This window comes from Eptatretus burgeri, chromosome 11 (genome assembly GCF_056783735.1).
Source record: "Eptatretus burgeri isolate ZD-2024b chromosome 11, Ebu_testis_v1, whole genome shotgun sequence".
Taxonomy (NCBI): Eukaryota; Metazoa; Chordata; class Myxini; order Myxiniformes; family Myxinidae; genus Eptatretus; species Eptatretus burgeri.
Genome location: NC_140971.1, coordinates 21,772,079 through 21,799,361, shown reverse-complemented (window position 1 = coordinate 21,799,361; position 27,283 = coordinate 21,772,079). Strand labels below are relative to the sequence as shown.

Sequence of the window (27,283 nt, the reverse complement as noted above, 5' to 3'; positions counted from 1 at the left end):
ATCTCTTACATATTAAGTTGCATCCAATGATAGATGTGCATCATTAACTTGTCTTCCTCATCCGGTGATTCTGATGACCATTAATTGTTTTACGACCTTTTAATACCGCTCCTCTTGTTCTTTATAAACGCTTAATGTGTCTGCCGGTGCATTTAACATCCGACATGAGCACGTTCCCCTGTCCTCATCCAACAGTACTAGTCTGTCCAGTTTATCACATTCTGCTCTAGCCCCATGCCATTGGACACAAGCCCTTTTCCTTTTGTCCCTTTCCTCCCTCCTACCTGCTTTTTACAGCTCTCTGTCCACCCCCTCCCCCTTCCCTCATTCCCTCCCACCCCACACTTTTCCACCGCTCCTTTTACCTTGATCACTTCGATATCCTCCTCCTCTTCCCCTCCTCCTCCCTCCTCCTCCCCGGCTCTTCCCTTCCAACCTCTCTCCTCTCCGTTCCCTTCGGTTGATCCTCCGTGTCCCTCCCCTCCTCTCTCTATCTCCTCCCCACATTCCTCCCTACTTGTGGTGCTTACACCCGTGAGGTCTCAGCTCGTCCTGCAGAGCCCTCGCTCATCGCGGAGGCAATGGCCGAGCGGCCTGGCCGGGCGAGCGAGTCGCGGGCCAGGCTGGGGATGTACGTGCTCGGAGACACGCTCGGCGTCGGGACATTCGGGAAAGTGAAAGGTGAGAGGGAAAGAAGCTGGGGGGGGGTGGTGGTGGTGGTTGGGGGTGGGGGGTTGAGATCGGTAGCAAACGTCGGGGACGGGCAGGGGGGGCGTCAAAAGGTGGAGGAAGAGGTGCTGGAAGTTGATAAGGGAAAGAGGATTGAAGAATTAAAAAAACATGAACGAGGGAATAAAATAGAATGTATCAGAAGGAATGAAATGTACATCGAGGGGAATGGGGGGAATGGGGGTGGGGTTGGGGTGGGATTACTGATGCTGTGTCGTTTACTGTCCCATTGCCCACTTTCTCATCAGATTTTGTTCATGTAGACACGAGTTTTACAGAACAGTACAGTACAGTATAATGAATTGATGTTCTTTTATTTCATCGAGGATTGCATATGTATCAAATACCATGAATTACCCAATTTTCAGAAACGATGTTTTATTGACTTTTCCTAGTCTTTTCATATATATATATATATATATATATATATATATATATATATATATATATATATATATATATATATATATATATATATATATATATATATATATATATATATATATATATATATATATATGGAATAGTCAAAGCCGAGAAGCGAACGTAGAATTATTCTTCAATATATCAAATTAAACCGTCTTTTTGCTATGAAAAGATAAATATTACCTCAACATTACCTTCACAACAACAACTACACCGCCGAGAACAGGAGCTCATCTGCAAAAATAAATATTACCTCAACATTACCTTCACAACAACAACTTCACCGCCTAGAATAGGATCTCATCTGAAAAAAAAATCCTCAACATTTCCTTCACAACGACAACTACACCGCCTAGAACAGGATCTCATCTAAAAAAAATAAATATTACCTCTACATTACCTTCACAACGACAACTACACCGCCCAGAACAGAATCTCATTTGAAAAAAAAAATCCTCAACATTACCTTCACGACAACTACACCACCTAGAACAGGATCTCATCTAAAAAAATAAATATTACCTCTACATTACCTTCACAATGACAACTACACCACCCAGAACAGGATCTCATCTAAAAAAATAAATATTACCTCTACATTACCTTCACGACAACTACACAGCCCAGAACAGAATCTCATCTGAAAAAAAAAATCCTCAACATTACCTTCACGACAACTACACCGCCTAGAACAGGATCTCATCTAAAAAAAAATAAATATTACCTCTACATTACCTTCACAATGACAACTACACAGCCCAGAACAGAATCTCATCTGAAAAAAAAAATCCTCAACATTACCTTCACAATGACAACTACACCGCCTAGAACAGGATCTCATCTAAAAAATAAATATTACCTCTACATTACCTTCACAACGACAACTACACCGCCTAGAACAGGATCTGATCTGAAAAAAAAATCCTCAACATTACCTTCACAACGACAACTATACCGCCGAGAACAGGATCTCATCTGAAAAAAATAAATACTAGAAGCGAACGTAGTATTCTTTTAACATTCGCTTCTGACTTTACTGACCAACAACTTGTTCACAACTGTATACGCAATTTCCGGTTACTTCGGAATTAGCGATCAAATAACGTAAATCACGATTAAAAATTATTTTTTGATGATGCGGGAGATATCTTTATTAAAATCAGTGCAGGAAATATACACCTTGTCTGATATTTGGGCATTTCATGTCTCCGACGATGCCTTTATCTCCCAGCATGCATCATTCCCCATGACAAAAACTGGAAACAGAAAAAAAAAAACCAGAAGCAAAAAAAAAACGGAAGCAAAATGGTCATAGGCAACGACACGGATTCACAATTGCCAGGGTATTGTGTTTTTTATGTTGTTTCCTATTCTCTCATGTGCACGCGTTAAGTAATATTCACAAGATAGAAATAAAACCCAATCGTGTTTATACACCGCACAGCGTTTAACAACAACCGGAAGCAAAAGGTCATAGCTAACAACACGGATTCCAAATAGCCAGGGGTATTGTGTTGTTGTTGTTCTTGTTTCCTATTCTCTCATGTGCACGCGTTAAGTATGAAGCTTACTGCGTTCGCTATAATTGTGTATGACACACTCGGTGGCATTGTTGGAGTTTTGTTCATAAGAGCAAAACTGCTCTTTTGGACAATTTTTGTTTTACGACCTTTTAAGGTCGAGATGGTACGACAAGTATTTGTAGTTGTCCGCAGAAATCCTGACAGCGAGGATCCTGTGTGAATGGATCCACACAGGTGGATTACATCTTAAGTAGGAGATGCAACCTGAGATTAGAGACTGTAAGGTGGTGACAGGAGAGAGTGTAGCTCGACAGCATCGATTGGTGGTCTGTAGGATGATTTTGGAGGTGAGGTTGAGGAAGAGAGTGAGGGCTGAACCAAGGACCAGATGGTGGAAGCTGAAGAAGGAAGACTGTTGCGTGAAATTTAGGGAGGAGGTGAGACAGGTGTTGGATGGTGGTAAAGAGGTGTGGGATGATTGGGCAACTTCAAAAGAAGTGGTGAGGGAGATAGCTAGGAAGGTAATTGGTGTGATATCTGGACAGAAGAAGGAAGATAAGGAGACTTGGTGGTGGAACGAGGAAGTACAGGAAAGTATAAGGAAGAAGAGATTGGCGAAAAAGAAGTGGGATAGTCAAAGAGATGAAGAAAGTAGACAAGAGTACAAGGAGTGGCGGCGCAAGGCAAAGAGAGTGGTGGCAAAGGCTAAGGAAAAGGCATAAGGCGAGCTGTAATGAGAAGTTGGATATAAAAGAAGGGGAAAAGGATTTATACCAATTGGCAAGACAGAAGGACCGAGCTGGGAAGGATGTGCTGCAGGTTCGGGTGATAAAGGACGCAAATGGGAATGTGCTGACGAGCGAGGAGAGTGTGTTGAGAATGTGGATGGAGTACTTTGAGGAGCTGATGAATGAAGAAAATGAGAGAGAGAGAAGGTTGGAAGAGGTGGAGATAGTGAATCTGGAAGTGCGGCGGATCAGTAAGGATGAAGTGAGGACTGCTATGAAGAGGATGAAAAGTGGAAAGGCGGTTGGCCCAGATGACATACCAGTAGAGGCATGGAAGTGCTTAGGAGAGATGGCAGTGGGGTTGTTAACCAGATTGTTTAATAAAATCTTTGAAATTGAGAGGATTCCTGAGGAGTGGAGATTAAGTGTACTGGTTCCGATATTTAAGAACAAGGGTGATGTGCAGAGCTGTGGTAATTACAGAGGTATAAAGTTGTTAAGCCACACCATGAAGTTGTGGGAAAGAGTGGTGGAAGCGAGGTTGAGAGGAGAGGTGATGATTGGTGAGCAGCAATATGGTTTTATGCCAGGAAAGAGCACCACTGATGCGATGTTTGCTTTGAGAATGTTGATGGAGAAGTATAGGGAAGGCCAGAAGGAGTTGCATTGTGTTTGTGGATTTAGAGAAAGCTTATGATGGGGTGCCAAGAGAGGAGTTGTGGTATTGTATGAGGAAGTCGGGAGAGGCAGAGAAGTATGTGAGGGTGGTGCAGGATATGTATGAGGACAGTGTGACAGCGGTGAGGTGTGCGGTAGGAATGACGGACCGGTTTAAGGTTAAGGTGGGATTGCACCAAGGATCGACTCTGAGCCCTTTCCTGTTTGCAATGGTGATGGACAGGTTGATGGACGAGATCAGACAGGAGTCTCCATGGACTATGATGTTCACAGATGACATCATGATCTGTAGGGAGAGTAGGGAGCAGGCTGAGGCGAGCCTCGAGAGGTGGAGGTACGCACTGGAGAGAAGGGGAATGATAGTCAGTAGAAGTAAGATGGAGTACATGTGTGTAAATGAGAGGGAATGTGGTGGTATGGTGCGGTTGCAAGGAGTTGAGGTGGGAAAGGTGGATGGATTTAAATACTTGGGATTAACTGTCCAAAATAACGGAGAGTGTGGTAGAGAAGTGAAAAAGAGAGTGCAGGCAGCATGGAGTGGGTGGAGAAGAGTTGCAGGAGTGATTTGTGACAGAAGGGTAGCTGCAAGAGTGAAGGGGAAAGTATATAAGACGGTAGTGAGACCAGCTATGTTGTATGGTTTGGAGGTGGTGGCGCTAACAAAAAGACAGGAAGTGTAGCTGGAGGTGGCAGAGTTAAAGATGCTGCGATTCTCATTGGGAGTGACGAGGATGGACAGGATAAGGAATGAGTATATTAGAGGGACAGCACAGGTCGGCCGGTTTGGAGAAAAAGTGAGAGAGGCGAGATTGAGATGGTTTGGACATGTGCACAGGAGGGAAGCGGAGTATATCGGGAGAAGGATGTTGAAGCTGGAGCCGCCAGGCAGGAGGAGAAGAGGAAGGCCAAAGAAGAGGTTCATGGATAGGGTGAGGGCAGACATGTGGGTGGTTGGAGTGTCAATGAAAGATGTGGAGGATAGAGCGAAAGGGAGACGGGTGATCCGCTGTGGCGACCCCTAATGGGAGCAGCCGAAAGAAGAAGAAGAAGAAGAAATATATATATATATATATATATATATATATATATATATATATATATATATATATATATATATATAATTTATTCGGTATCCCTGTGTCGTAAGAGGCGACCAGGGTTGCGTCAGGAAGGGCATCCGGCGTAAAACATTTGCCAAATCACTATGCGGATCATACGGATGATCCGCTGTGGCGACCCCTAACGGGAGCAGCCGAAAGAAGAAGAAGAAGATATATAATTTATTCGGATGCAGAATGTGACTGCTTGGCTGCATCATTTTCTGGGGGGGCATGGAATTTATTTTATTGATCTTGGATGGTGTTGGTGGTGGTGGTCGTGGTGTTGGTGTGGTGGTGGTCATGGTGGTGGTCATGGTGTGGGTGGTGGTGGTCGTATGGCAGCTTAGCTGCTGGGGTAGCTATCATTTCTTGAAGCGTGACTGTGTTGCTGATGCAGTATCCCTCTACCAGTACACACACTGGAATTGGTACTCGTTTTGCCGACCTCAGAAGGATGACAGGCTGAGTCAACCCCCTGGTGTATTAATTCAGCGGGCGACGGGGCTTGAACTCAGGACCCTAAGATCCCAAGCCGCCACCCTAACCACTGAGCCAACGCCAGGCTATACCTGGTGTTCATTCAACGTCTCGACAGGAGCTTTGAACTCAGGACCATAGGGATCTTAAGCCAGCCACCTTAACCATTAAATCAACACCAGGCTTTTCGTGTATATTGTTATGGTCACACATCTTCCACAACAGTTGTGCCAACGGTGGGTGAGGGGACAAAATGATCTCCGCGAGTGCCTCAGTAACTTAGGCACGAATCGGTGTTTCAGAATGGAACGACTGCAGTGAATCTGCTTGATAATATCACTGAGCGAGTGTGTCAGCAGGTTCGTTAATGGTGGCACTTAATGCGCGAACCGAGTTGACCCATCTTAACTGATTTATATGCCAATTCTCAAGGGCTATGGCCACGCTTCCCAATCATCACACTAGGTTTAGTTACACTGAGGATTTATTAACAAGAGACAAAGTGGACGAAGAAGAAGAGGACGGCCGCAATCGTGGCGATTTGGCAGTTAACAAATGAATAGTAAATAACTCACGCACCTCCAGAATCCTGACAGCTTGAAAATAATTTATTCCTTTCATTCGAGGAGGACAAGACAAAAGAACCTATGGCACAAGCCCTGTTAGCGCATGCAGTATTGGTCCCGCTCGGCTGCCCGAGCTTGACCTTTGGCGGCTTGAACTAATATAATTGCTCCTTCCTCCGGGCTGCGCACATCACAACCACCAGGGATACAACATGAACCAGGAACACCAGAGAGCAGCGAAGCAAAGAGATTGCAAAGCACTTGCATCTCCCCTTTTTATGACCCCGAGGGTGGGGGGGGGGGGGTGGGTGGAGGTGTCTTTGGAATCTGGGTAGTGTGCTCATTGGCTGCGAGCACAGAAAATTCCAACCTACCTGCTCGACGACCTTCAGCCCACCATGCCGTCCGTGTGAATAGGTGCTGATAGATCACTGCAGGTGGTGGAAATTTACACGCAGACAGACGTCAGGGAACGTTGCATACTGTAAGGGAGGGTGGGAGGGGGGAGGCGAGGCTTAGACACAATCACTCGGGCAGGGAAGGATGAAAGCTTCTGAACAACTCGACACGCTTTATCAGCTACAGGAATTACATTACACTTATGGTAACACATGCGATGAAATAACTATTCTAATTGTTCCCATTTTAACCCTAGACGAGATCCGCAAGAACATGTATTGTAACGGCTGTGGGTCTTGAAGACCATCGTGCCATTGGGTGGGTAGGGCACAAGAAGGTGTCCACGTCCGCCCAGGTAATTTGACATGAATCGGCATTTAAAAACACACGACCACGCGAATTTGCCTGCAGACGTGACTGAACGAGCCAATGTGATTCACTTTTTAGAAGCACTTCATTGTGAACCCCAAACCTGCCTATCAACGGATTTATATGCCTATTTACTACACATTATGGAGTCTGCTGCTCATGACCATGTACAGTTTCTCATAAACAAGAGATTAATTTTAAGCAAATTGGGGTGAGGAAGAACAAGAGTAGTACAGCCGCAAGTGGCGATCACAAAACTGTCGCAAATTAATATTAAAATAAACCCCAACGACGGGTTCAACAGATAACTTAACGAAACCAATCATTTGAGGAACGAGAGAGAGACCGAGACCGAGACCGGGAAGTCGAGATAGGGAAGTCGAGACAGGGAAGTCGAGACAGGGAAGAGAGAAAATCTGCTCCCCGCACGATGCTCACGCATTGCCAGGTCAGTCTTTATTCAGCTCGTCCTCGGTGTCTCTCAAGCCGTGCTCATCGAGCACTAACACTTCTGCCACAACTGCACCGGGCACAACCAAACCATGCAGATCCAAGCAGGAACCATGGCACAGCAGGCAGGAACCACGAAGGAGAAGAGCTCTTGCTAGCAGCATCACCAAGAGGATGAGCAGGCAGGAACTACGAAGAAGAAGAGCAGCACACAGGAGCACAGCATGCAGGAACTAACCAGGAGACAAGACTTGGTGACCAGTCCGAAACCAGCACAGTGTCCCGGCTTCTATTATATCCTTTGAGGGCGGGTTGGACCGCCGCTGTGCATGCCCATTGTCCGACAATTTTCGAGGCAAACCGGAGATTTTCCAGATCACATGTGGTCCCACCCCCTTACAGGCACCAGGCATCCATATACCAGTCTGTTTGTGCCCTTCGCAACCTTTTTCACAGTTATGGTATGATCACGGTTGGCAGTTTTTCGCAAGTGCTTGTGGAAAATGTACAGGCAGAAGGTATGGAAGGGGAAAAGACAGGCATTGACACAAACACTCGGGCAGTGGAGGTCAAGAGCTTCTTGTTTTTTGTAGACATAGTCGGGGCTCATCGAAGAGTTAGTACGCTGAACGGATCAGGACGTAACAGACAAAAACAGGACGCAAAACACACATACATGGGGTGGACAAGATGAATACAGAAGGAAACTCCAAGGAGAGAAGACTGGAAAATTGGGAGGAGGGATTAAGGTCTGATGGAGGTTATCGAGGGTAGAAAAGATCATGGTTTTGCATTGGGGACGATCTGAGATGGTGGTGAGCCACTGTCTTGAAGAATGAGATTGAAGAGAATGTGGAAGTTGAGTCCACAGGTGGGAAAAAAGAGGAACAAATGAGTGGAGGTGAGTAGTGATCCTGGATTTTAGTAGTTTCACCAGAAGGGGGTTGATGGTGGACCGTGAGAGTCCTGCAAAAACCTGGGGTAGACAATGCATGGAAAAAGCAGAGGGTGCAAGACCAGAAAGGAGGTGACAGATTACAATGACAACACAGTTATGCTAACAAACATGCACTATGAAATATCTCTTCTAAACTATGTCCATTTTTCCCCCTCAGCCAGAGCCATAACGGTGTCTATCTAAACTATAAAATGAGAAACGTCTGTCTCTTTATTTGTCGCACTTTAACTTGAAAACGGATTAACGGATTTCAATGAAACCAACGATAGTGAATTCAGGAACTCCCAGGAATGTTTGTGACACAAAAACAAACTGCAAACACCAACTTGCAAGTTGAGACCCCCTCCCCCCCCCATGTTTTTTATTTTTTATTTTCCTGTCTCTGTCTCTGTCTCTGTCTCTCTCTCTCTCTCTCACCCCTCTCCCTCTTCTTAATATTTCTGTCAGCAAAGCGATGAGTGTTATTTGCTCGTATACATACTATCTGATCTACCTCCCTGTCCTCCCCCTTTCCCAAAGTGGGAGAACACCAGCTGACCGGTCATAAGGTTGCAGTGAAAATCCTGAATAGGCAGAAAATCCGCAGCCTGGAGGTTGTTGGCAAGATAAAGCGTGAGATTCAAAACCTCAAGCTCTTCCGCCATCCTCACATCATAAAGCTGTTAGTGTCCTTCCCAATTTTCTTTTGTCGATCTGCTTGTAAATGTCAGCTTCTGTTGTAGACTGCTTGCCTAGCCTGTAAAGCAGTTTTGTTTTGTTTGCCCTGCAGGTACCAGGTCATCTCCACACCAACGGACTTCTTCATGGTGATGGAGTATGTATCTGGAGGGGAGTTGTTTGACTACATCTGCAGGAACGGTCGAGTATGTACAAACGTGCTTCGCTTTATTACTCTGTGCTGCATGTATCCTTCATAATCAATCCTAACCACAACAAAGTTTGACGTTTTGTATCCACTGAACACTGGGTCTCTTTGTAAAAGGACAAAATCTGCTTCTCATTTTGTTAACAAAACTGTCCAGATCACGTGTATTGATTTGCTTACTCACGTCTACACGTCTTGCAAAGGTTTTGTTTCATAAAATAGTTTGTCGATTCCAGTTATTCACTGAAATGCGCATTTAATGTCTAATTTTTTTTGTCGAGGAGCATGGTAGATAGTAGATGATGATTGAGGAAGAATCTTGCAAACATCTTTGCAATTAATTGACGGAAGGAAGAGGAATAAGGCAATAGACAGCAGTGCTTGTGAATGAAGACCTGAGCCATTGAATTATTGCTTCAATTATACAAGTTCTCAACATCCTGAAGTGCCATCAGTAAATGACAGCTCTTTCAGATGCAAAAGCTTGTTAAATGTACAACTACCACATACCAAAGGAAGTGTTCGATGCACAGAGCAATGATTGTTATTGCTGGAGGTGAGTCAGATGGATGAGACTTTGAGGACCTTGAGGAAATGGTTGGTTTGAATGCTGCTAGGACAGTTTGTTTGAGGAACTTTGATGGTCCTCACCGAGTAATCTCACCCTGTCAAGGTCCACCAGTGGAAATGACGAGTCAGAGAGCATTTGAATGTAAAGTGCAGATGGGCAAATGGAATCTACTGCAAAGATGCAGACAACCAAAGTCGCGCAAGCAAAGGGTCACCTTCTCCATAGGTTGTATAAAATCACAGCTGCAGTGATGACGAACTGCATATGATGGGAAAAGGAGGGTGGGGGGAGTTGGAGGGAAACGATTTTTATTTTATTTTTATTTACAGGGAAATCTCAATGATGAATATTGATGATTGCGGTGAGACAGAGAATTATGGAGGATAGACCTGGTTTAAGAAGATATTTGTGGCAATTGAGACCTTGTGGGTCATTTTGATCCTGACACCCGGGTGGTATTTGTAGTTGCCCGATTGGAGTTACGCAACCAAGCAAACTTGCTGGGAATGTGTCTGTGTGCCCTTGAGCTAAATGCAGCCTCGTCTGTCATGCCAAGAGATTCATGCGAGTTGTATTTTATTGCTTAACACTCAGCCTTCTCTTCCATGACTCTTACAGCCACCAACTTGTGTACCATTTAAATTTACCCTCCTTGATAATTGCAACTCACATATTTTGCTCTGTGTATTGTATTAAAGGGAAACCAAAGTCGATTTTCAAAAAGTTTGATATCTCTTTGAATGTGATTAAGATTTTAAATTTCTTGCCGATGTGGTAAATCTGTCAAGTCAGGTATGGGACCATGTGCCAGAGCAGTGCATCACTGCGTCCACTTTCCACCGGTACTTCAGGGGCCTTCGTCTGGCCATCCCCCAGGCAGATGCCTGGCCCATCCCCATCTCCTTGAGATGCTGATCAACCTGCTGCAACCATGAGGCACATGGTCGGGCAATTGGCCTCCTCGATTCACGAGGCTCCCTCGCTGAGAGAATCTGGTGAACAGGATCAGTGTCAGGAAAACGAGCCACATGTCCATGCGGTCGCCGCTGCTGCTTACGTACTATGCAGGTATCAAATCTCATTTGAGTCTCTCTCAGCAACCGCTCGTTGAACACAAAGTCTGACCAGCGATAGCCAAGGATTCTCCGAAGAGACCTGGTTCCAATGAAATTACGTCTCCGTCTCAGATCTCTAGTCAGAGTCCAAGTCTCACATCCGTATAGCAAGACTGGAAGCACCAAGGACCTGAAGACTCGGACATTCATCCTCCAGTACAGCTACCGACAGCGCAACATCCCATGATCCAGTGAATCCATGACTCCCCAGGCTCGACCCAGACGTCTATTGACCTTTGGCTCACAGCCAGCAGAGACATGCATATCGTTGCCAAGGAAAGGGAATCTCTCCATAACCTCAACATCCTCACCACAAACAGGTACAGACAAGATAGCAGCATCCAAGATGTCATTCAAAGCCTGGATCTTTTTTTTGACCCAGGAAACCCATAATCCCAGTGGCTCCGACTCCTCATTCAGCCCCTCAAGGGACCCCAAAAGGATATCTCGAGTCTCTGCAAAGATGACTGCATCATCAGCGAAATCAAGGTCAGGGATCTTGACATTCTCAAACAATGCACCTCAGCTTGACTTCTCTGACATCCTCCCCATAATCCAGTCCACACAAGCACTGAAAAGTGTGGGGGCCAGTACGCACCCCTGACAAACTCCAGTAACAACTGGAAATACGTCAGAGATGGTACCACCACATCTCACAGCACTCTCAATACCAGAGTATAGTTCAAACATCAGATTGATTAGTTTTGGTAGCACCCCACGAAGACCAAGAATCCTCCAAAGGGCATCCTGATTCACTGAATTAAACACTTTACAGAGATCGACATCGGCTGCAAGCAGCCCCTGCCGAAACTCTTGTCTGTGTTCGGTGAGGACCCGAAGAGCAAGGATACGATACGGTCAATTGTTGACCTCTTTGGTGTAAAGCCTGACTGCTCTGGGTGCTGGTTCTGAAGCAGATGGTGGTGAACCCTATCAAGAATCATCCAAGCAAAGACCTTATCCGGCACTGAGAGCAGCGTCACCCCTCGGTAGTTGTTGCAGTCTTGGCGATCACCCTTCCATTTCCAGAGAGCAGCATTGGAATACCAAGTCCAGTGATGAGACTGTGGGTGCGGAAACTATGAACCAGCCACCCTAAGTCCATGACTTCTTACAAAGTCAAGGAACTTAGTGCTATTCTGGTTCACAGTTCTAGACCCATGGGGACCAACACACATCTCATAACCATCCCTATCAGTTCCAGTCGATGCATTGAAATCCCCCAAGACGAGAAGAGTATCTCGTCTGGGGCACTGATCAACCACAGACTCGAGCATGGCATAGAATGCATCCTTCACGGTGAGATCACTCGCCTCAATTGGAGCATACACAGAGACCAGGGAAATGACACCCAAGGAGTGACGAATCCTTCGTCGAATAATACGCTCGTTGACAGGTGTTACCTCAATTATCATTGGAGTCAGCTTATTGGACTCAGCTACAGCAACTCCTTGGGTATGGTGACCATCAGAGCAACCAGACCAATCGTAGGTATAACCACCCGCCATGATCTTGCCACTATCCGGTCTCCAAACCTCAGAGAGTGCTGCAATACCGATGTCCAAATGCTTGAGCTGAGATGATAACAGAGACAGGTGATCATCCTTTCTTCAGGATAGGACATTCCAGGCACCCATCCAAAGAGACCGCCTCAGGTTAACCCAAGAAGACCGCTGTCTGGTGCATGACATCTCACCACCACTCCGCCATACACCACCGCAATCTGACCCAGGAAGTTTACCCTGTGGTTTTCCTCCTATCATCAAGGAATGGGGTCCTGAAGGCTTTGCCTCAATCCTGTCATCTGGTGAGCTGCCCTGCGAAGAGCAGCAGCACAGGAGGTACTCCCACGGAGTGGGTTTTAGTTTTCTTTGCATTTGTGGGTTTTGCAGAATGAAGTGTTTTACGGTGGCCGGAGTGCAAATCCTGCCACCAAACTCCTAAAAAATGTAACCCAACTGCAGCAGGACGTCCGCAGACACAGTTGGGCACGAGAAATGGATGGCTGTTGGCTCACAAGGAGGTCCTCCACCCTTTTGACAGGTTTTGTTTTTAACCCTGCTGGGTGTCCATTTCCATACACTCTCCTCACCAGAAAACCTCGTGGGGGAGATGGTTTATTCGCCAACAACCCAACCATGAAACAGATTTGTACAGGTTTACATGGTACCTGCAGCAAAACACAGATGTAATCTGCCTTGACCTGACAAGATCTGTGATTAGCTGTAAAAACATTAGCTGTGAATTTTTGCAGCGAATCTTGGCCCCACTCATGGCAAGATGGCTGTTTCTCCTTCTTCTTTCGGCTGCTCCCGTTCGGGGTCGCCACAGCGGATCATCCGTATGATCCGCATCGTGATTTGGCACATGTTTTACGCCGGATTACCTTCCTGACGCAACCCTGGTCGCCTCTTACGACACAGGGATATGGTACACCTATTTTAACTGGGGTAGCCTATACACCGACCCAGTATACTGGTACTCATTTCACCGACCTCGGAAGGATGACAGGCTGAGTCAACCCCCTGGTGTATTAATTCAGTGGCCCAACGGGGCTTGAACTTAGGACCTTTTGGATCTCAAGCCACTGCCCTAACCACTGCGCCAACACCAACACCACCAGGCAAGATGGCTGTTTCAACAGAAATTAATGAGAAAGTCAAAAACGTTATAATCTTAATCTTATCGCTAGGTGGTCACCGCTGACGCCGCTAATACTTGCTTGGGCATGCTTTACAAGGTTATTTGTTATTTTATGGGGGCTGGCAGGATGGCTTGGAGGTATGCACACTAGCCTCTAAGTTGTCCAGCTTGGGTTTGAATTCTGACCCGGCTATAAACTGTCGTTCTGGTGTTTCACAGGAAAGGTGATTCATTAATGTTCCTCGGATGGATGTTAAATGGGCTGTTACAGATCATTGGTGGATGTTACAGATTACATGTGTATGTCAGCTGTCAACAGAACCATGAACAAATTTCATGTTCCTGCCCTAACCTACAGGGGGCACTGCATTAGTGGCACAGCTATGCTCCCAGCAATGATAAAAACCAGCAGCCGACGGCTGCACACGAAATTAATGAATTGTTTTAGGTAAAAGTCGAGATTTTTGCTTGTGTACAAAAACCACAGGCATCGTATATTTTGTTGTTGTTGTTGTTGTTCAATACAGTCAGGGCACATGGAAGAGCCAGAACACAGAACAACAAAAGGAACAGCAAAAGGAGAAGGGGGAAAATGCCAACATCAGGGCCGAGGGAGAAAATAGACAAACGAAGGACGCAGGTAACGATGAGGGGTATAGGGGAGAATGCAGAGGGTGGCCAAGATGGATACAGAAGCAAAATTTGTGGGGTCTCTCGCTTGCAGCAACCCCAATACGACAAGCAGGCAGAAAACACGAAGAAGAGGAGCACCTAGTAGCACAGCATGTATGAAGCAACCAAACAACAAGACTTGGCCACTAGTCCGAATTCAGCGCAGTGTCCCGGCTTTGATTCAGTCCCTCAGGGCGGGTTAGACCGCCAATTTTATTACAACTCCTTCGTGGTTCTTGATTAGAAGGTTGCTAAATGCTTGCAAATTAAACTGATTGAGATCCTTTAAGAGTTGTTGGCAGAATGTTCCACTCTCAAGGAACTTGTGGTATTTAAACGTCATTGCCTTACTCTTATTATTATGTTTTAGATTCATTACTGCTGCAGTTAGTTGGCTGTAGTGTGCTGCAATTTTGTATTGTCAAATGGTCCTTTCTGACTGCCTGCCAGTGGACATGCTCTCCCCTTGAGACGGGAAAGTTGAGAACATGGTGTGCTCGAATCTCTAACTTATCTTTTTTATTGACTTTCTCTTTTCTTTTCCTTCTGCTCGGACATAGCTTTCTGAGGAGGAGGCCCGGCGCCTCTTCCAGCAGATCCTGTCTGCGGTCAATTATTGTCACTGTCATATGGTCGTTCACCGTGACCTCAAACCCGAGAACGTGTTGCTGGATAGTCATGGAAACGCAAAAATTGCTGATTTTGGTAAGTGTCGCCAATGGCATGACTGCAATATGTACATATCGATGGTTGTATGTAACACCAATTTAATAAATAGGATTTATTGGATGTCTGTCTGTCTGTTTGTTCGCATTTTTTGCAAGGACTGCTGGGTCGACAACCACCAAATTTGGCACACAACCCAAGTCTGATCCAGGGATTGTCCTAAGGGTATTTTCATCCACAACCTCAGCCTTTAAAGACCCCTGAAAACCCTTTAGATCCCCCCCCCCCCAATAAGTGCTTTTTACATGCTGCAGAGATTAGATTACATGCTTGAGAAAAGACTTTTTACATGTTTGAGAGATAAGACCCCTCAATATCATGAAGGCCCCAAAAACCCATAAGACCCTCAAGACCATTGAATTCCTCAAACACCATTAAGACCCTTTAAACCCTGAATACCCCAAAGACTGTTAAGATCCAAAAGATCCCAAAGACACTTTAAGATCCTTAAGATCCTCAGGACCCCAAAGACCCTTTAAGACCCTGAAGTCTTTTGCAGACCCTCAACATCCCAAAAACACTTTAGACCCTATACACCCTCAAGGCCCTTTAGAGCCGGAATACCTCAAAGACCCTTAAGACCTCGAAGACCATTAAGATCCCAAAGACCCTAAATATACCAAATGCTCTTTAAGACGTCAAAGACCCTTAAGACTTATGAAGACCCCCAATGCCCCAAAGACCATTCAAACCGGCATCGCCTCAACTCACTATATCGAATGAATATGATTCATCGGATGTCTGTCTGCCTGTCTGTCTCTCTGTCTGTATGTTCGCGTTTTTCCTGCAAAGACTGCTGGGCCGACAACCACCAAATTTGGCACACAGACCTTGTCGAATCTGGGGGTTGTCCTTGGTGTATTGTCATCCACAACCTCAGCCTTTAAAGACCCCGAAGAACCATAAGACCTTTGTTTTTTTCATGCTTGAGAGAAGATTTTCTACATGCTTGGGAGATAAGACCCCTTAATACCCCAAGACCCATAACACCCTTAATAGTGGGGGCTCTTAGGTCCAAATATAGGCCATACCGTTGCATGACGGAAGAAAGCACCAAATTTTGTATGCAACATCAACTGGACACAAGCTTTAATTTCAGTCATAGAGCCACATCAAATTTGACCTTGAAGGTCAGTTTTCAAGGTCAAACATATAGGTCAAAGGTCAAGTTGGTCGATTTTACGTTTTTGGTTGCAAAGTGAAGAAATAAATGATATCTATCCGGTTCACTCTTAGGGAATTACGAATACCTCATCAATAATACAGAATTATGCGATTTAAAAATGGAATTAATATGAAAATCCATTACAAGTACACGAGATAAATAGAGATTTCTCATAATTTATGTGAATTGTGCGAGAACGCCATAACTGGGAGAGTATGCCTCAAAATGACCATACATCTTGGTAACCACATGTAGTCAGGTGAAGGCTTACATTTCTGATGTGATTCATGTTGGATTCATGTTTAAAGTACATTCAAGGTCAAAGATGGAGCTCAAAAAATTGAATCCAACTTTTTGGTCGAAAACATGTCTATATCATCAATTATTGTTTGAAAGTACAAATTTTGTGAAAATCCGTTAGTGCCATCGGATAAAGTAATTTTCTCACAACATGCAAATGTCTGATAGAGGGACTGTATGGTTAATTGTACCTATAAATTATTGAAACCGTTGGATTTATTGCACCGTAAGCGACCCTCTGGACTGCGCAGTTCCACTTGGACAAGAGTAAATGGAGATATGTACATGAATATCAATAATTCCAGATATCCTGGAATTGAACTGCAGAGATTGGAAACAGATCTTTACTCCTTGCACTGGCATTTGCAAAGAGCGGTACACTGGAGGTTTGCCTTGACACACTTGCAACTTCGGCATGCTTTGGTGCACGCGCACTTGACAAGTTCCCTACAGGCTTGCGAGACCTGAGGAATGGTGATCCATTTCGGCTTCCATCCTGTCTCACCCTGCATCCACCCGTAACCAGCCGGACATCGCAACTGGGATGTTACGCCACTGGAAGCCCACAGGCTAGCCTGATACATCGCCCTCTTGTAGTGTTGGTAGAGAGCATCCTGGAAAGTGAATAGATACATATTTTGCAAGATGTCCGACATGGAGTGTATACATGTACAAGATGAAAGTCGAAGTGTAGTCAATACTTTCTTCCGTTGGTGGAATTCTCTCCAATCGGCCCGCATTACGGCAGAATAGAGCCACGCGAGCATCGTTGACGCTTGTCAGCGTGCTGGATTTGTCGTACAGCCGCACGACAAAGGTTTCGATCAGCCGGAAAAGCTGCGATGTCACTTCAGCAAGAACAAACGGATGGTCTGCGGCTGATATGAAAGCTTCTGTCATGTCAGGGAAAGATTTCCATGTCTGCCAGGCTGACTTTTTTCCCTTTCCTTTGAAAGCTGACGTCGTGTTGCAACCAATCAAAGCGTGGAACATCAAGAGTCCTCTGGACATACGCTGTCCCAGATTTCCACAGATGGCACTGATGCTGTGCAGGCAGAATGACTTCCCCATTCCAAATCCAATCCATATTTCCATGTCGGGATGTTTCTCATTCAGCTCATGGTACATACCGCAGAGAATGATGATGACGTCGGTATCAACAGTACGTACCAAGACACTTCCACAGCCGTATGAAATTTCACATGGATGAGTTTGAGCATGTGAGCAAAACGTTTTCCAAAAGGATTCCTGTCCAAAAATGTAATTTGAAAAAATGTTTAACAAGCTTCATATTAGATTGTTGGAAATTCTCAATTTAGAAATACATTCATACTGATTTCTGAAAAATTAATATGGTGTGTTTGGGAAAACTTTTTTGTATGGGGCTTTTTTGCATGTGAAATTTCACACCAATAAGATAAATGCCTGTGGAGAAAATCAGCTGGATATCACTTCTTAGCAGGTTGAACAGACAGTGGAAGAAAATATTTTAATATCGTGCATTTTTTTCATCTCCGACAAGAATTTCGAAAAATCCTGAAACTTGTTGGGGTTCAGGATGTCAAAAGGGATATTTTGGCATATCAAATCTCCTGACAAAGCGAAAAAGATCGCTAGAGACGCCGCCCGAAACACAAAATTCATGCACAGTGACCCGAGAATCGCTGCTCATTTTGACCCATAACACTTCCAAAGTTTTGTCTAACTTGTGTGCTGAAACCTGTTGGATATCGTATCTGGAATAGAAAACGTTTGTTTAGGCCACAAAATCTCGAAAGGGGCATGATATCGAGACTTGGTTGGATTCGAGAGTTTGAATCCAGCCGAAAAAGAGAAGGCTGACAACTGAGCCATGAAACTGGTCCGAAAACGATGTTAGTGGTTAATAAGTTGCATGCTGTTACATAAATTGTTGACATGATTCACATTATCACGAAAGCAATCATGAAATATTTCACATTTCTGCATTTTGACACTGAATGTGATGTCGGAGAATTCAAATTTTCGACTTACCGCCGCTATTTTAAGGAGCATTCTGCTGTTCCTCCATCAGAATTGGAGCACTTCAGAGGCGTGGTCGTCATTCTCAGCCCTTCCTCCAGCAGAAAAGGAGCACGGGATGACGCAGGGGCCTTCCGAATGTTGGCATCCTGTATTTCGGCAGAGGTTGACATTTTTGAGTGGCTCCACGACTAAAAATCTTTAAAATAGGGTAATGTAGCTGCATGAAAAAAAATTATGCTTTCTTCCGACTTATAACGGTAAAATTGCTAAGAGCCCCCACTATAAGACCATGGAATTCCCTGAACACAATTAAGACACTTTAAAACCCGAATTCCCCAAAGACCCTTTGGACCTCAAAGACGGTTAAGATCCCTAAGACTCTTGAAGACCCCGAAGACAATGAAGACCCTTCAAGACCCCTCAGAGCCAGAAGACCCTTAAGACCCCAATGACTTAAGACTTCAAAGACCCTTAAGAACTGAAAGACCTTGAACACCCCAATGACCTGTAAGACCTTAAAACCTCAAAGACACTTAAGACCCCCAAGACACCTTTACCCACTGGTGTTCCCTTAAGACTCCTCTACACAGTGGTGTTCTGGCTCTCCTGCCCCCTACACAGTTCCCCCTACCCCTACCCCATCGGTTCTCCTGCCCCATTCTGGGCCCTGCTAGCTCTCCTGCTTCTCTCACTTCTCAGTACCCAGACAGCCCCCCCGTGCCCACCAGGGCAACGCCGGGTATTCCTGTGAGTACGCAATAATATTTTCCTCTTCCTTTTATGGTAAACTGTATTCCTATCTCCAGGTCTGTCCAATATGATGTCTGACGGAGAGTTTTTGCGAACAAGCTGTGGATCTCCCAACTATGCTGCTCCCGAGGTGATCTCCGGCAGGTCTGCTCATTCTGTGCTTTCTTCCTTGCATTTTACTTTACTGCGCTCTTCCTCCACAACCGGTGCTTCTGCCCCCATTGTATCTATCTCTCGATGTCAGTCACTTCATCTGAACCTTCTTGAAATACAATTCTCAGCTCAATATTTGCCCGTGTCTTAGATTGTACGCAGGACCCGAGGTGGATATCTGGAGTTGTGGTGTGATCTTGTATGCACTCCTCTGTGGCTCTCTTCCGTTTGATGATGACCACGTTCCCACGCTGTTTCGCAAGATTCGTGGAGGATTGTTCCACATCCCAGACCACGTTACACCAGGTGTAGCAGCCTTGCTTTCACTCATGTTGCAAACGGATCCACTCAAGAGAGCCACCATTCCTGAAATATGGTCAGTCACTTTCTGCATCCACATTCATCGCAAACATGTTCCTCTTCTCCAGTTGCCATGTCCTGCCAGATTATTTTCTGGGTAATATGCTACCAAGCATCATATATCCATTGCAGCATCAACAACAACAACAGTTATAATGCTTCCCTTCATCTATACCTCCCCATCTCCTACCCCAGCGAGCATTCTTGGTTTAATGTGGATCTGCCAAGTTACCTCTTCCCCGAGACAGGCGAGGGTGAGTGGGATGAGAGTCAGCCAGACGAAGAAACACTGCATGAAGTGTGTGAGAAGTTTGAATGCAGTCCTACAGAGGTCATTCAGGCCCTGGAAGTGGCTAACCCAGAGGTAGGCCCACCTTCGAGTTGCTTTTATTGCACACCTTGTATTTTGCCGATTTGTTCCCTGACCTTCAATATCGCTGGAATTTCTGTGGGCAGATCGACCAAGTGGTGCCCATATTTGTATTCCTGGCATTCATGATTTTTTTCTGGCAATGTTGGCATTGCTGGGCCAGGGCTGGGTTTGGCAAACAATTAATAGTTTCCCCAGGGTGCCGGTGATAACTCACCTCCTCATCGTCGAAAGACACTTTAGAATACTTATAATTACCTTTAGAATACTTTGAGAATACTTTAGAATAGAATACCTTTAGAATACTTCAACAATACCTATAATTTTGTTCTTTATTCAGATTTTAAAAATAGACTTGTTGCAAGACAACTAATCTGTGTAAAAAGTAGTCCAATTGGAGTGTTTTGTCATGGTTCAGGCTTTGAAATTGATCTTTAAAATAAAGGAGTGTTGAAAAGAAGCAGCAAAACTTGTGGTAAAAATATTTTCAAATATTCAAGTTCAATATTTTACATCTTCCTTGCACATGCAAAAATATGTAAGAAAATAAAATACTGTGTTCACTCGTGTTTAATCCACTGTCGTGTATAATATGCAGTCCACTTTTCAGACACCTTTCTCAGGAAAATACCAGTTTATACATACTAGCAAAGTACCCACGCTACGGGCGATCTTGTTCCAAGCATGCGACACGTTCTTCTGACGCATACCTTTATTTGGGCGGTGTATAGGCAACCGAGAGCTGCCTCAATCTCTCCTGAAAAGGCAAAGATAAAAACACCCTCACACATTAATTGGGATCACGCTCATCCTCTGCAACAAGTCTGGACGTAATCGTCCCAGAACTGTCGGAGGAGTCGCGCAACAAATAAAAAAAACACACAAACACTGGTATGTGAATTATAGTAAGGATAGCCTGCAACCCAAAAATGAACTTCAGCTCAGGACTGGAAATGTAGTGAACTGAAAAGCAGTACTTTGCCGACCTCTATGGAGAGAGTAATTTCCGATAGTGTTTAATTCAGCAGAACGGATGACTTTGATCTTGTATGAAACACAATATGATGAATGACGTGTAAAGTTGAATGTACCAAACAACTCTTACTGAATGATACAGTACGTAACATCCATCAGATTAGCACAGTCAGAGCTCGCTTGCAACTCTCAAGTCTTTAGCAAGTCATAGCCTATGGTAATTCTCAAGCGGTCTATCGTGCTGCAAGGCACATGCTAACCCCCAAGCTTATTTTGCTGCTATGTCATTGTATATTTTTCAAAACTTTAGATAAAAGGTGGAAAAATTAAACGGATGTAGTATAACAAAAAGTAATTGTTATTCAGAACAAAAAAGGGCTGGCAGGATGGCCGAGCGGTATGCACACTTGCCTCTGAGCTGTCTAGCCTGGGTTCGAATCCAGACCCAGCTACAAACTGTCATCCCGGTGATTCACAGGCAAGGTGATTCATCAGTGTGTGTGCTATCCCGTGGATGGATGTTAAACTGGGTGTCCTGTCTGCCGGCATTAGTTGGTGGATGTTAAAGATCCCATGCTGTCCTTCACGAAAAGTAGGCAAGCCATTTCCGGCACCATGAATAAATTACAAATTCCTCCTCCAACCAAAAGAGGAAATTGCAATTGCATCAGCGGCACAGCTGCGCCCTCAGCCAATGATGCGAATGATTACACACACATGTATATATATATATATATATATATATATATATATATATATATATATATATATATATATATATATATATATATATATTGTTGTGGGCCGGGGGTCAAGTCAGGTCAGGTATGGGAGCATGTGCCAGAACAGCCCGTCGCTGCGTCCACTTTCCGCCGGTACTCCAGGGGCCTCCGTCTGGCCATCCCCCAGGCAGATGCCAGGCCCATCCCCATCTCCTTGAGATGATGGTCAACCTGCTGCAACCATGAGGCACGTGGTCGGCCCACTGGCCTCCTCCACTCATGAGACTCCTTCGCTGAGAGAATCTGGAAAGCAGGATCAGCGTCAGGAAAACGAGCCACATGTCCATAATGTCCACATTGTCCAATGTCCATAATGTCCAATGAAAACGAGCCACATGTCCACAACTAATGCAACTGACGCTCACGGACTATGCAGGTAACAAATCTCATCCGAGTCTCTCTCAGCAACCGCTCGTTGGATACAAAATCCAACCAGCGATAGCCAAGGATTCTCCGAAGAGACCTGGTACCAAAGGAAAGTCTCCGTCTCAGATCCTTGGTCAGAGTCCAAGTCTCGCACCCATAGAGCAAGACTGGAAGTACCAAGGACCTGAAGACTCGGACTTTCGTCCTCCCGCACAGGTACCGGCAGCGCCACACCCCATGATCCAGTGAATCCATGACTCCCCAGGCCCGACCCAGACGTGTATTGACCTCTGACTCGCAGCCAGCAGAGACATGAATATCACTGCCAAGGTAAGTGAATCTCTCCACAACCTCAACATCCTCACCACAAACAGACACAGACAGGACAGCAGCATCCAAGATGTCACCGAAAGCCTGGATCTTAGTTTTGACCCAAGAAACCCGTAATCCCAGCGGCTCAGACTCCTCATTCAGTACCTCGAGGGCCCCCAAAAGGATGTCTAAAGTCTCCGCAAAGGTGACTGCATCGTCTGCAAAATCAAGGTCCGAGATCTTGACATTCCCAAACGATGCAACGCAACTTGATCTCTCTGACATCCTCCCTAAAATCCAGTCCATACAAGTGCTGAAAAGTGTGGGGGCAAGTACACATCCCTGACGAACTCCAGTAACAACTGGAAATAAGTCAGAGGTGGTACCACCACACTTCACAGCACTCTCAGTACCAGAGTAGAGTTCAGACATCAGATCGATCAGTTTTGGTGGCACCCCACGAAGACCAAGAATCCTCCAGAGGACATCCCGATTCACTGAATCAAACGCTTTACAGAGATCAACATAGGCTGCAAGCAGCCCCTGCCGAAACTCTCGCCTGCGTTCGGTGAGGACACGAAGTGCAAGGATACGGTCAATCGTTGACCTCTTTGGTGTAAAGCCTGACTGCTCTGGACGCTGGTGCTCAAGCAGATGGTGGCGAACCCTATCAATAATTATCCGAGCAAAGACCTTGCCCGGCACTGAGAGCAGCGTCACCCCTCGGTAGTTGTTGCAGTCTTGGCGATCACCCTTCCCTTTCCAGAGAGGGACAACAAGGCCCCTCTTCCAGTCAGTTGGGATGATGCCTGTGTTCCAGGCAGAGCACAAAACTGCATGCAACGACACGAGTGCAGCATTTCCACCAGCCTTGAGAAGTTCGGCATGGATGCCACAGATCCCTGGAGCTTTGCCCTGTTTCAACTGGTTCACCGCAGCCCGTGTTTCCACAAGCAAAGGTGGACCACAGTTGATTTGAGGGTCAGCAACAGGGATTGTAACACCCTTGACGTCCAACTCGACAGCTGGGGGATCAGCCTGGTACAACCGCTCAAAGTAACCGGCCCAGCGGGCCTTCACTTCAGACTCCTCTGTCAAGAGCCGACCACTCTCTGCTCGAACTGCAGTGCTCCGAGGGATGGGCTTGGATGAACGTAATGCGCGAATTCCCCTGTAAGCGGGACGAGAATCACCTGTCCACAGGTGATGCTCTACCCCTCACAGATTCCTCGCACATAGGCCTCCTTGTCCACCCTCAGTGCACGTACAGTTTTACGCCTCAGCTCCCTGAACAGCTCAGCTCTGCCATTCAGCCTGGCCCTGCGACTCTGGTCAATGGTATCCAGTGTCCCTCGAGAGACAAAATTCTTCTTTGCCCTGCGGTGAGTTCCAAGACATCCACCGGCAACATCAAGGACGGTGGTCTTGAAGGCGCTCCACAACTCTTCAGGACCCCCCAAAGCACCCAGACCCCCCAAGTGTCCACTCAGCCTGTTCGCAAACTCCTCAGCTACTCTCTCATCCCTGAGCTTGGCAACATCCAGCCTAGGCTGGGATGGTACCATTCTCCAGGATTTAAGGTGCAGCTTTAGAGTTGCTACAACAAGCCTGTGGTCAGTATTGAGGAACTGAGCACTCCGGTAGACCCTGCAGTTCTGGATCAGCCTCCAACGACCGTCAATGAGAACATGGTCAATCTCCTTTGCCACACCGCCAGCGTTGGAATACCAAGTCCAGCGATGAACTTGTGGGCGCTGAAACCATGAACCAGCCACCCTAAGTCCATGACTTCTTGCAAAGTCAAGGAACTTAGTGCTATTCTGGTTCATAGTTCCTGACCCATGGGGATCAACACACACCTCATAACCATCCCTATCAGTTCCAGTCGATGCATTGAAATCCCCCAAGACTAGAAGTGTATCTCGTCCTGGGCACTGATCAACCACAGACTCGAGTGTGGCGTAGAATGCATCCTTCACGGTGAGATCACTCGCCTCAGTCGGAGCATAAACAGAGACCAGGGAAATGACACCTAAGGAGTGACGAATCCTTAATCTCATAATACGCTCGTTGACCGGTGTTACCTCAATTATCATTGGGGTCAGCTTATTGGACACAGCTACAGCAACTCCTTGGGTATGGTAACCATCAGAGCGACCAGACCAATAGTAGGTGTAACCACCCACCATTATCTCACCGCAATCCGGTCTCCGAACCTCAGAGAGAGCTGCAATCCCGATGTCCAAACGCTTGAGCTCAGATGATAACAGAGACAGGTGATCATCCTCTCTTAGGGATAGGACATTCCAGGCACCCACCCGAAGGGACCGCCTCAGGTTAACCCAAGGAGACCGCCGTCTGGTGGACGACACCTCAGCACCACTCCGACACACTCTCCCGCAATCTGACCCAGGGATGTTACCCCGTGGTTTCCCTCCGATCAAAGATTGGGGGTCCCGAAGGCTTTGCCCCAATCCCGTCATCCGGTGAGCTGCCCTGCGAAGGGAAGCTGCACAGGAGGTACTCCCACGGAGTGGGTTTTCAGATTTTTTTGCGTTTTTACGTTTTGCGGAATGAAGGGTTTTACGGTGGCTGGAGTGCAAATCCTGCCACCAACCTCCTAATAAGAAGTAACCCAACTGCAGGAGGACGTCTGCAGACACAGTTGGGCACTAGATATGGATGGCCGTTGGCTCACAAGGAGCTCCTCCGCCCTGTGTTCGTCCGCCGAGGATCACGAGGGCTTCCTTTGTTCCATCAGGAGCTCCTCCGCCGGGGGTCGGTGGCGAGAACGACCGTGAGGTGGGGGAGTTTATGCCGCCTTCCACCAGACTCACCGGAATTTATAGGCCATCGCTCCAGATAACTCCGAAGCCAGCGGGTCGATTAATCGACCGTGAAACGCCAATATCTCGACCACGTGGTGTAGGGTTAATTGTCTAGATCCAATATACCTAAGTAACCATGCAGTGTTGGTTACCGGGGATTCATGCCCTCGGCACGTCTTTCTCGAACCGGGTCACTCTACCGACTGCGGTAGAGTTCCAACTAGCGACTACCAACTCTGGCTTGGTTGCAGCCGAGCGGAAACTGCCAAAGCTGTGCCGGCTAGGATTAACGGATTATCGGGGATGAAACCCCGTCTGAACTCAGACCCGGACCATGCTAGACCAAATAAAGAAAAGACGGAAACGAGCTGGGAACATTTCTAATAATTTATTGACAGTAAAATAAAGACACAGGGCAGACTTATCGTGAATATGCGATGCAGTATTTACAATGATGAAATAAGCACTTAAACAATTCTACTTATAGACGAGGCCCACACACAGTCACACACACAAAAAGAAAAAAAACCCCGGAGTTTTTATTGGACCCTCCAGCCGATGAGAGAGATGAGCTGGGGGTCAGAGTTTGGATGGGTACCTGGCCGTCAGAGGAAGGGGGTACTCCATGCTGCGGCACCTGCCAATGGTCATCGGCCTGGTCGCAGTCGCACGTGGGGGACTTGTGGTTCGTGGCGGAGCTTGGGTGGTGAATGGTCGGGGTCCACAGAACTCCTCTTCCCGTAACAGCCACCGTGATGAATGTGACCACTCCAGTACTTCTTCTCAGAGCGTGCTCGGTGATCTTTATCCGCCTCCCTCGTGAAACACACAGAGCTCTTGCACTGATCTGCTCTCAAACACCACCAGCGCCAACGCCAACCACAACCCTCCGAGTCTCCAAGATATATATATCTCCTCCCATACGGGGAGGGGCCTTGGCGAGAATCATCTCGCTGTCCGTCCCTCATTGGCCCACGGCCGCACCCCACTGGGGCGGAGCCGTGGCCCCTGTTCGGAGACCCCGCATTCTCCACGTGGCTCCGCTCTCGAAGAGTAACAGTATCCATGTTGCGTAGGTGGAAGAGTTTAAACATTTGTGGAAGGAGCGTTAGTGGGAGCGACAAGGAACGGCTGCAAGACCCTGCTCTGGCAAGTCAGAGTGCTTGTGGACAGCGGGTGGGTAGTGGATCGTGATGGGGGATGGATCATGCAGATGGGATGGTTTATTCGATGGCTCGTTGGATATAATAACCTAACTAAAGACGTCACAATGCACACATTTAATCCTCCCGCTAAACAAAAGGACGGGGTCCTGACTACACACGTACTTACCAGCATAACTAACTTTGGGACCTGAATGTTGAGTGCGCATGGTTTCCAGATTTGTAACAATATATATATATGTATATATATATATATATATATATATATATGTGTATATATATATATATATGTATATATATGTATATATGTATATATATATGTATATATATATATATATATATATATATATATATATATATATATATATATATATACACATATTGTTACGAATTTGGAATTCGATTGCACACAACATACAGGTTCCTTTAGTCAGCTATGTCGATAAGTGCTTGTTCCTTAGATAGCTCACCTTCCATTGTTTAAATGTTTAGAAATCGATTAGATGCGCTGCGGATCGATTTAATAGTTAGGGAACGAACAATCGAGACGTCCCTCCCCCTCTTCTGCGAAAAGGAAGAAGAGCCCTTCCGTCCCGTGATTCATGACGTCAACAAGCATGGTGTTGGCGCAGTGGTTAGGGCAGCGGCTTGGGATCCAAAAGGTCCCAAGTTCAAGCCCCGTTGGGCCACTGAATTAATACACCAGGGGGTTGACTCAGCCTGTCATCCTTCCGAGGTCGGCGAAATGAGTACCAGTGCA

The 27,283-nt window shown here is 46.1% G+C and overlaps 1 protein-coding gene across 2 annotated transcripts in view; it reads left to right on the top strand.

Moving 5' to 3' along the window:
* Window positions 1–388: 388 nt before the first annotated feature.
* The window catches only part of LOC147016645 (5'-AMP-activated protein kinase catalytic subunit alpha-2-like), a 54,530-nt gene continuing 27,635 nt past the window's right edge, over window positions 389–27,283 (top strand). The window contains exons 1-8 of one of the 2 annotated variants that reach the window (XM_085845513.1): window positions 542–681; window positions 6,883–6,981; window positions 8,923–9,064; window positions 9,173–9,266; window positions 14,830–14,974; window positions 19,271–19,358; window positions 19,519–19,743; window positions 19,923–20,091. In XM_085845513.1, the coding sequence (XP_085701639.1) occupies window positions 9,207–9,266; window positions 14,830–14,974; window positions 19,271–19,358; window positions 19,519–19,743; window positions 19,923–20,091 (687 nt within the window). In that variant the 5' untranslated portion in view covers window positions 542–681; window positions 6,883–6,981; window positions 8,923–9,064; window positions 9,173–9,206. Of the gene's footprint in view, window positions 682–6,882; window positions 6,982–8,922; window positions 9,065–9,172; window positions 9,267–14,829; window positions 14,975–19,270; window positions 19,359–19,518; window positions 19,744–19,922; window positions 20,092–27,283 lie in introns of both variants that reach the window. The other variant, XM_085845512.1, reaches the window with a different exon arrangement.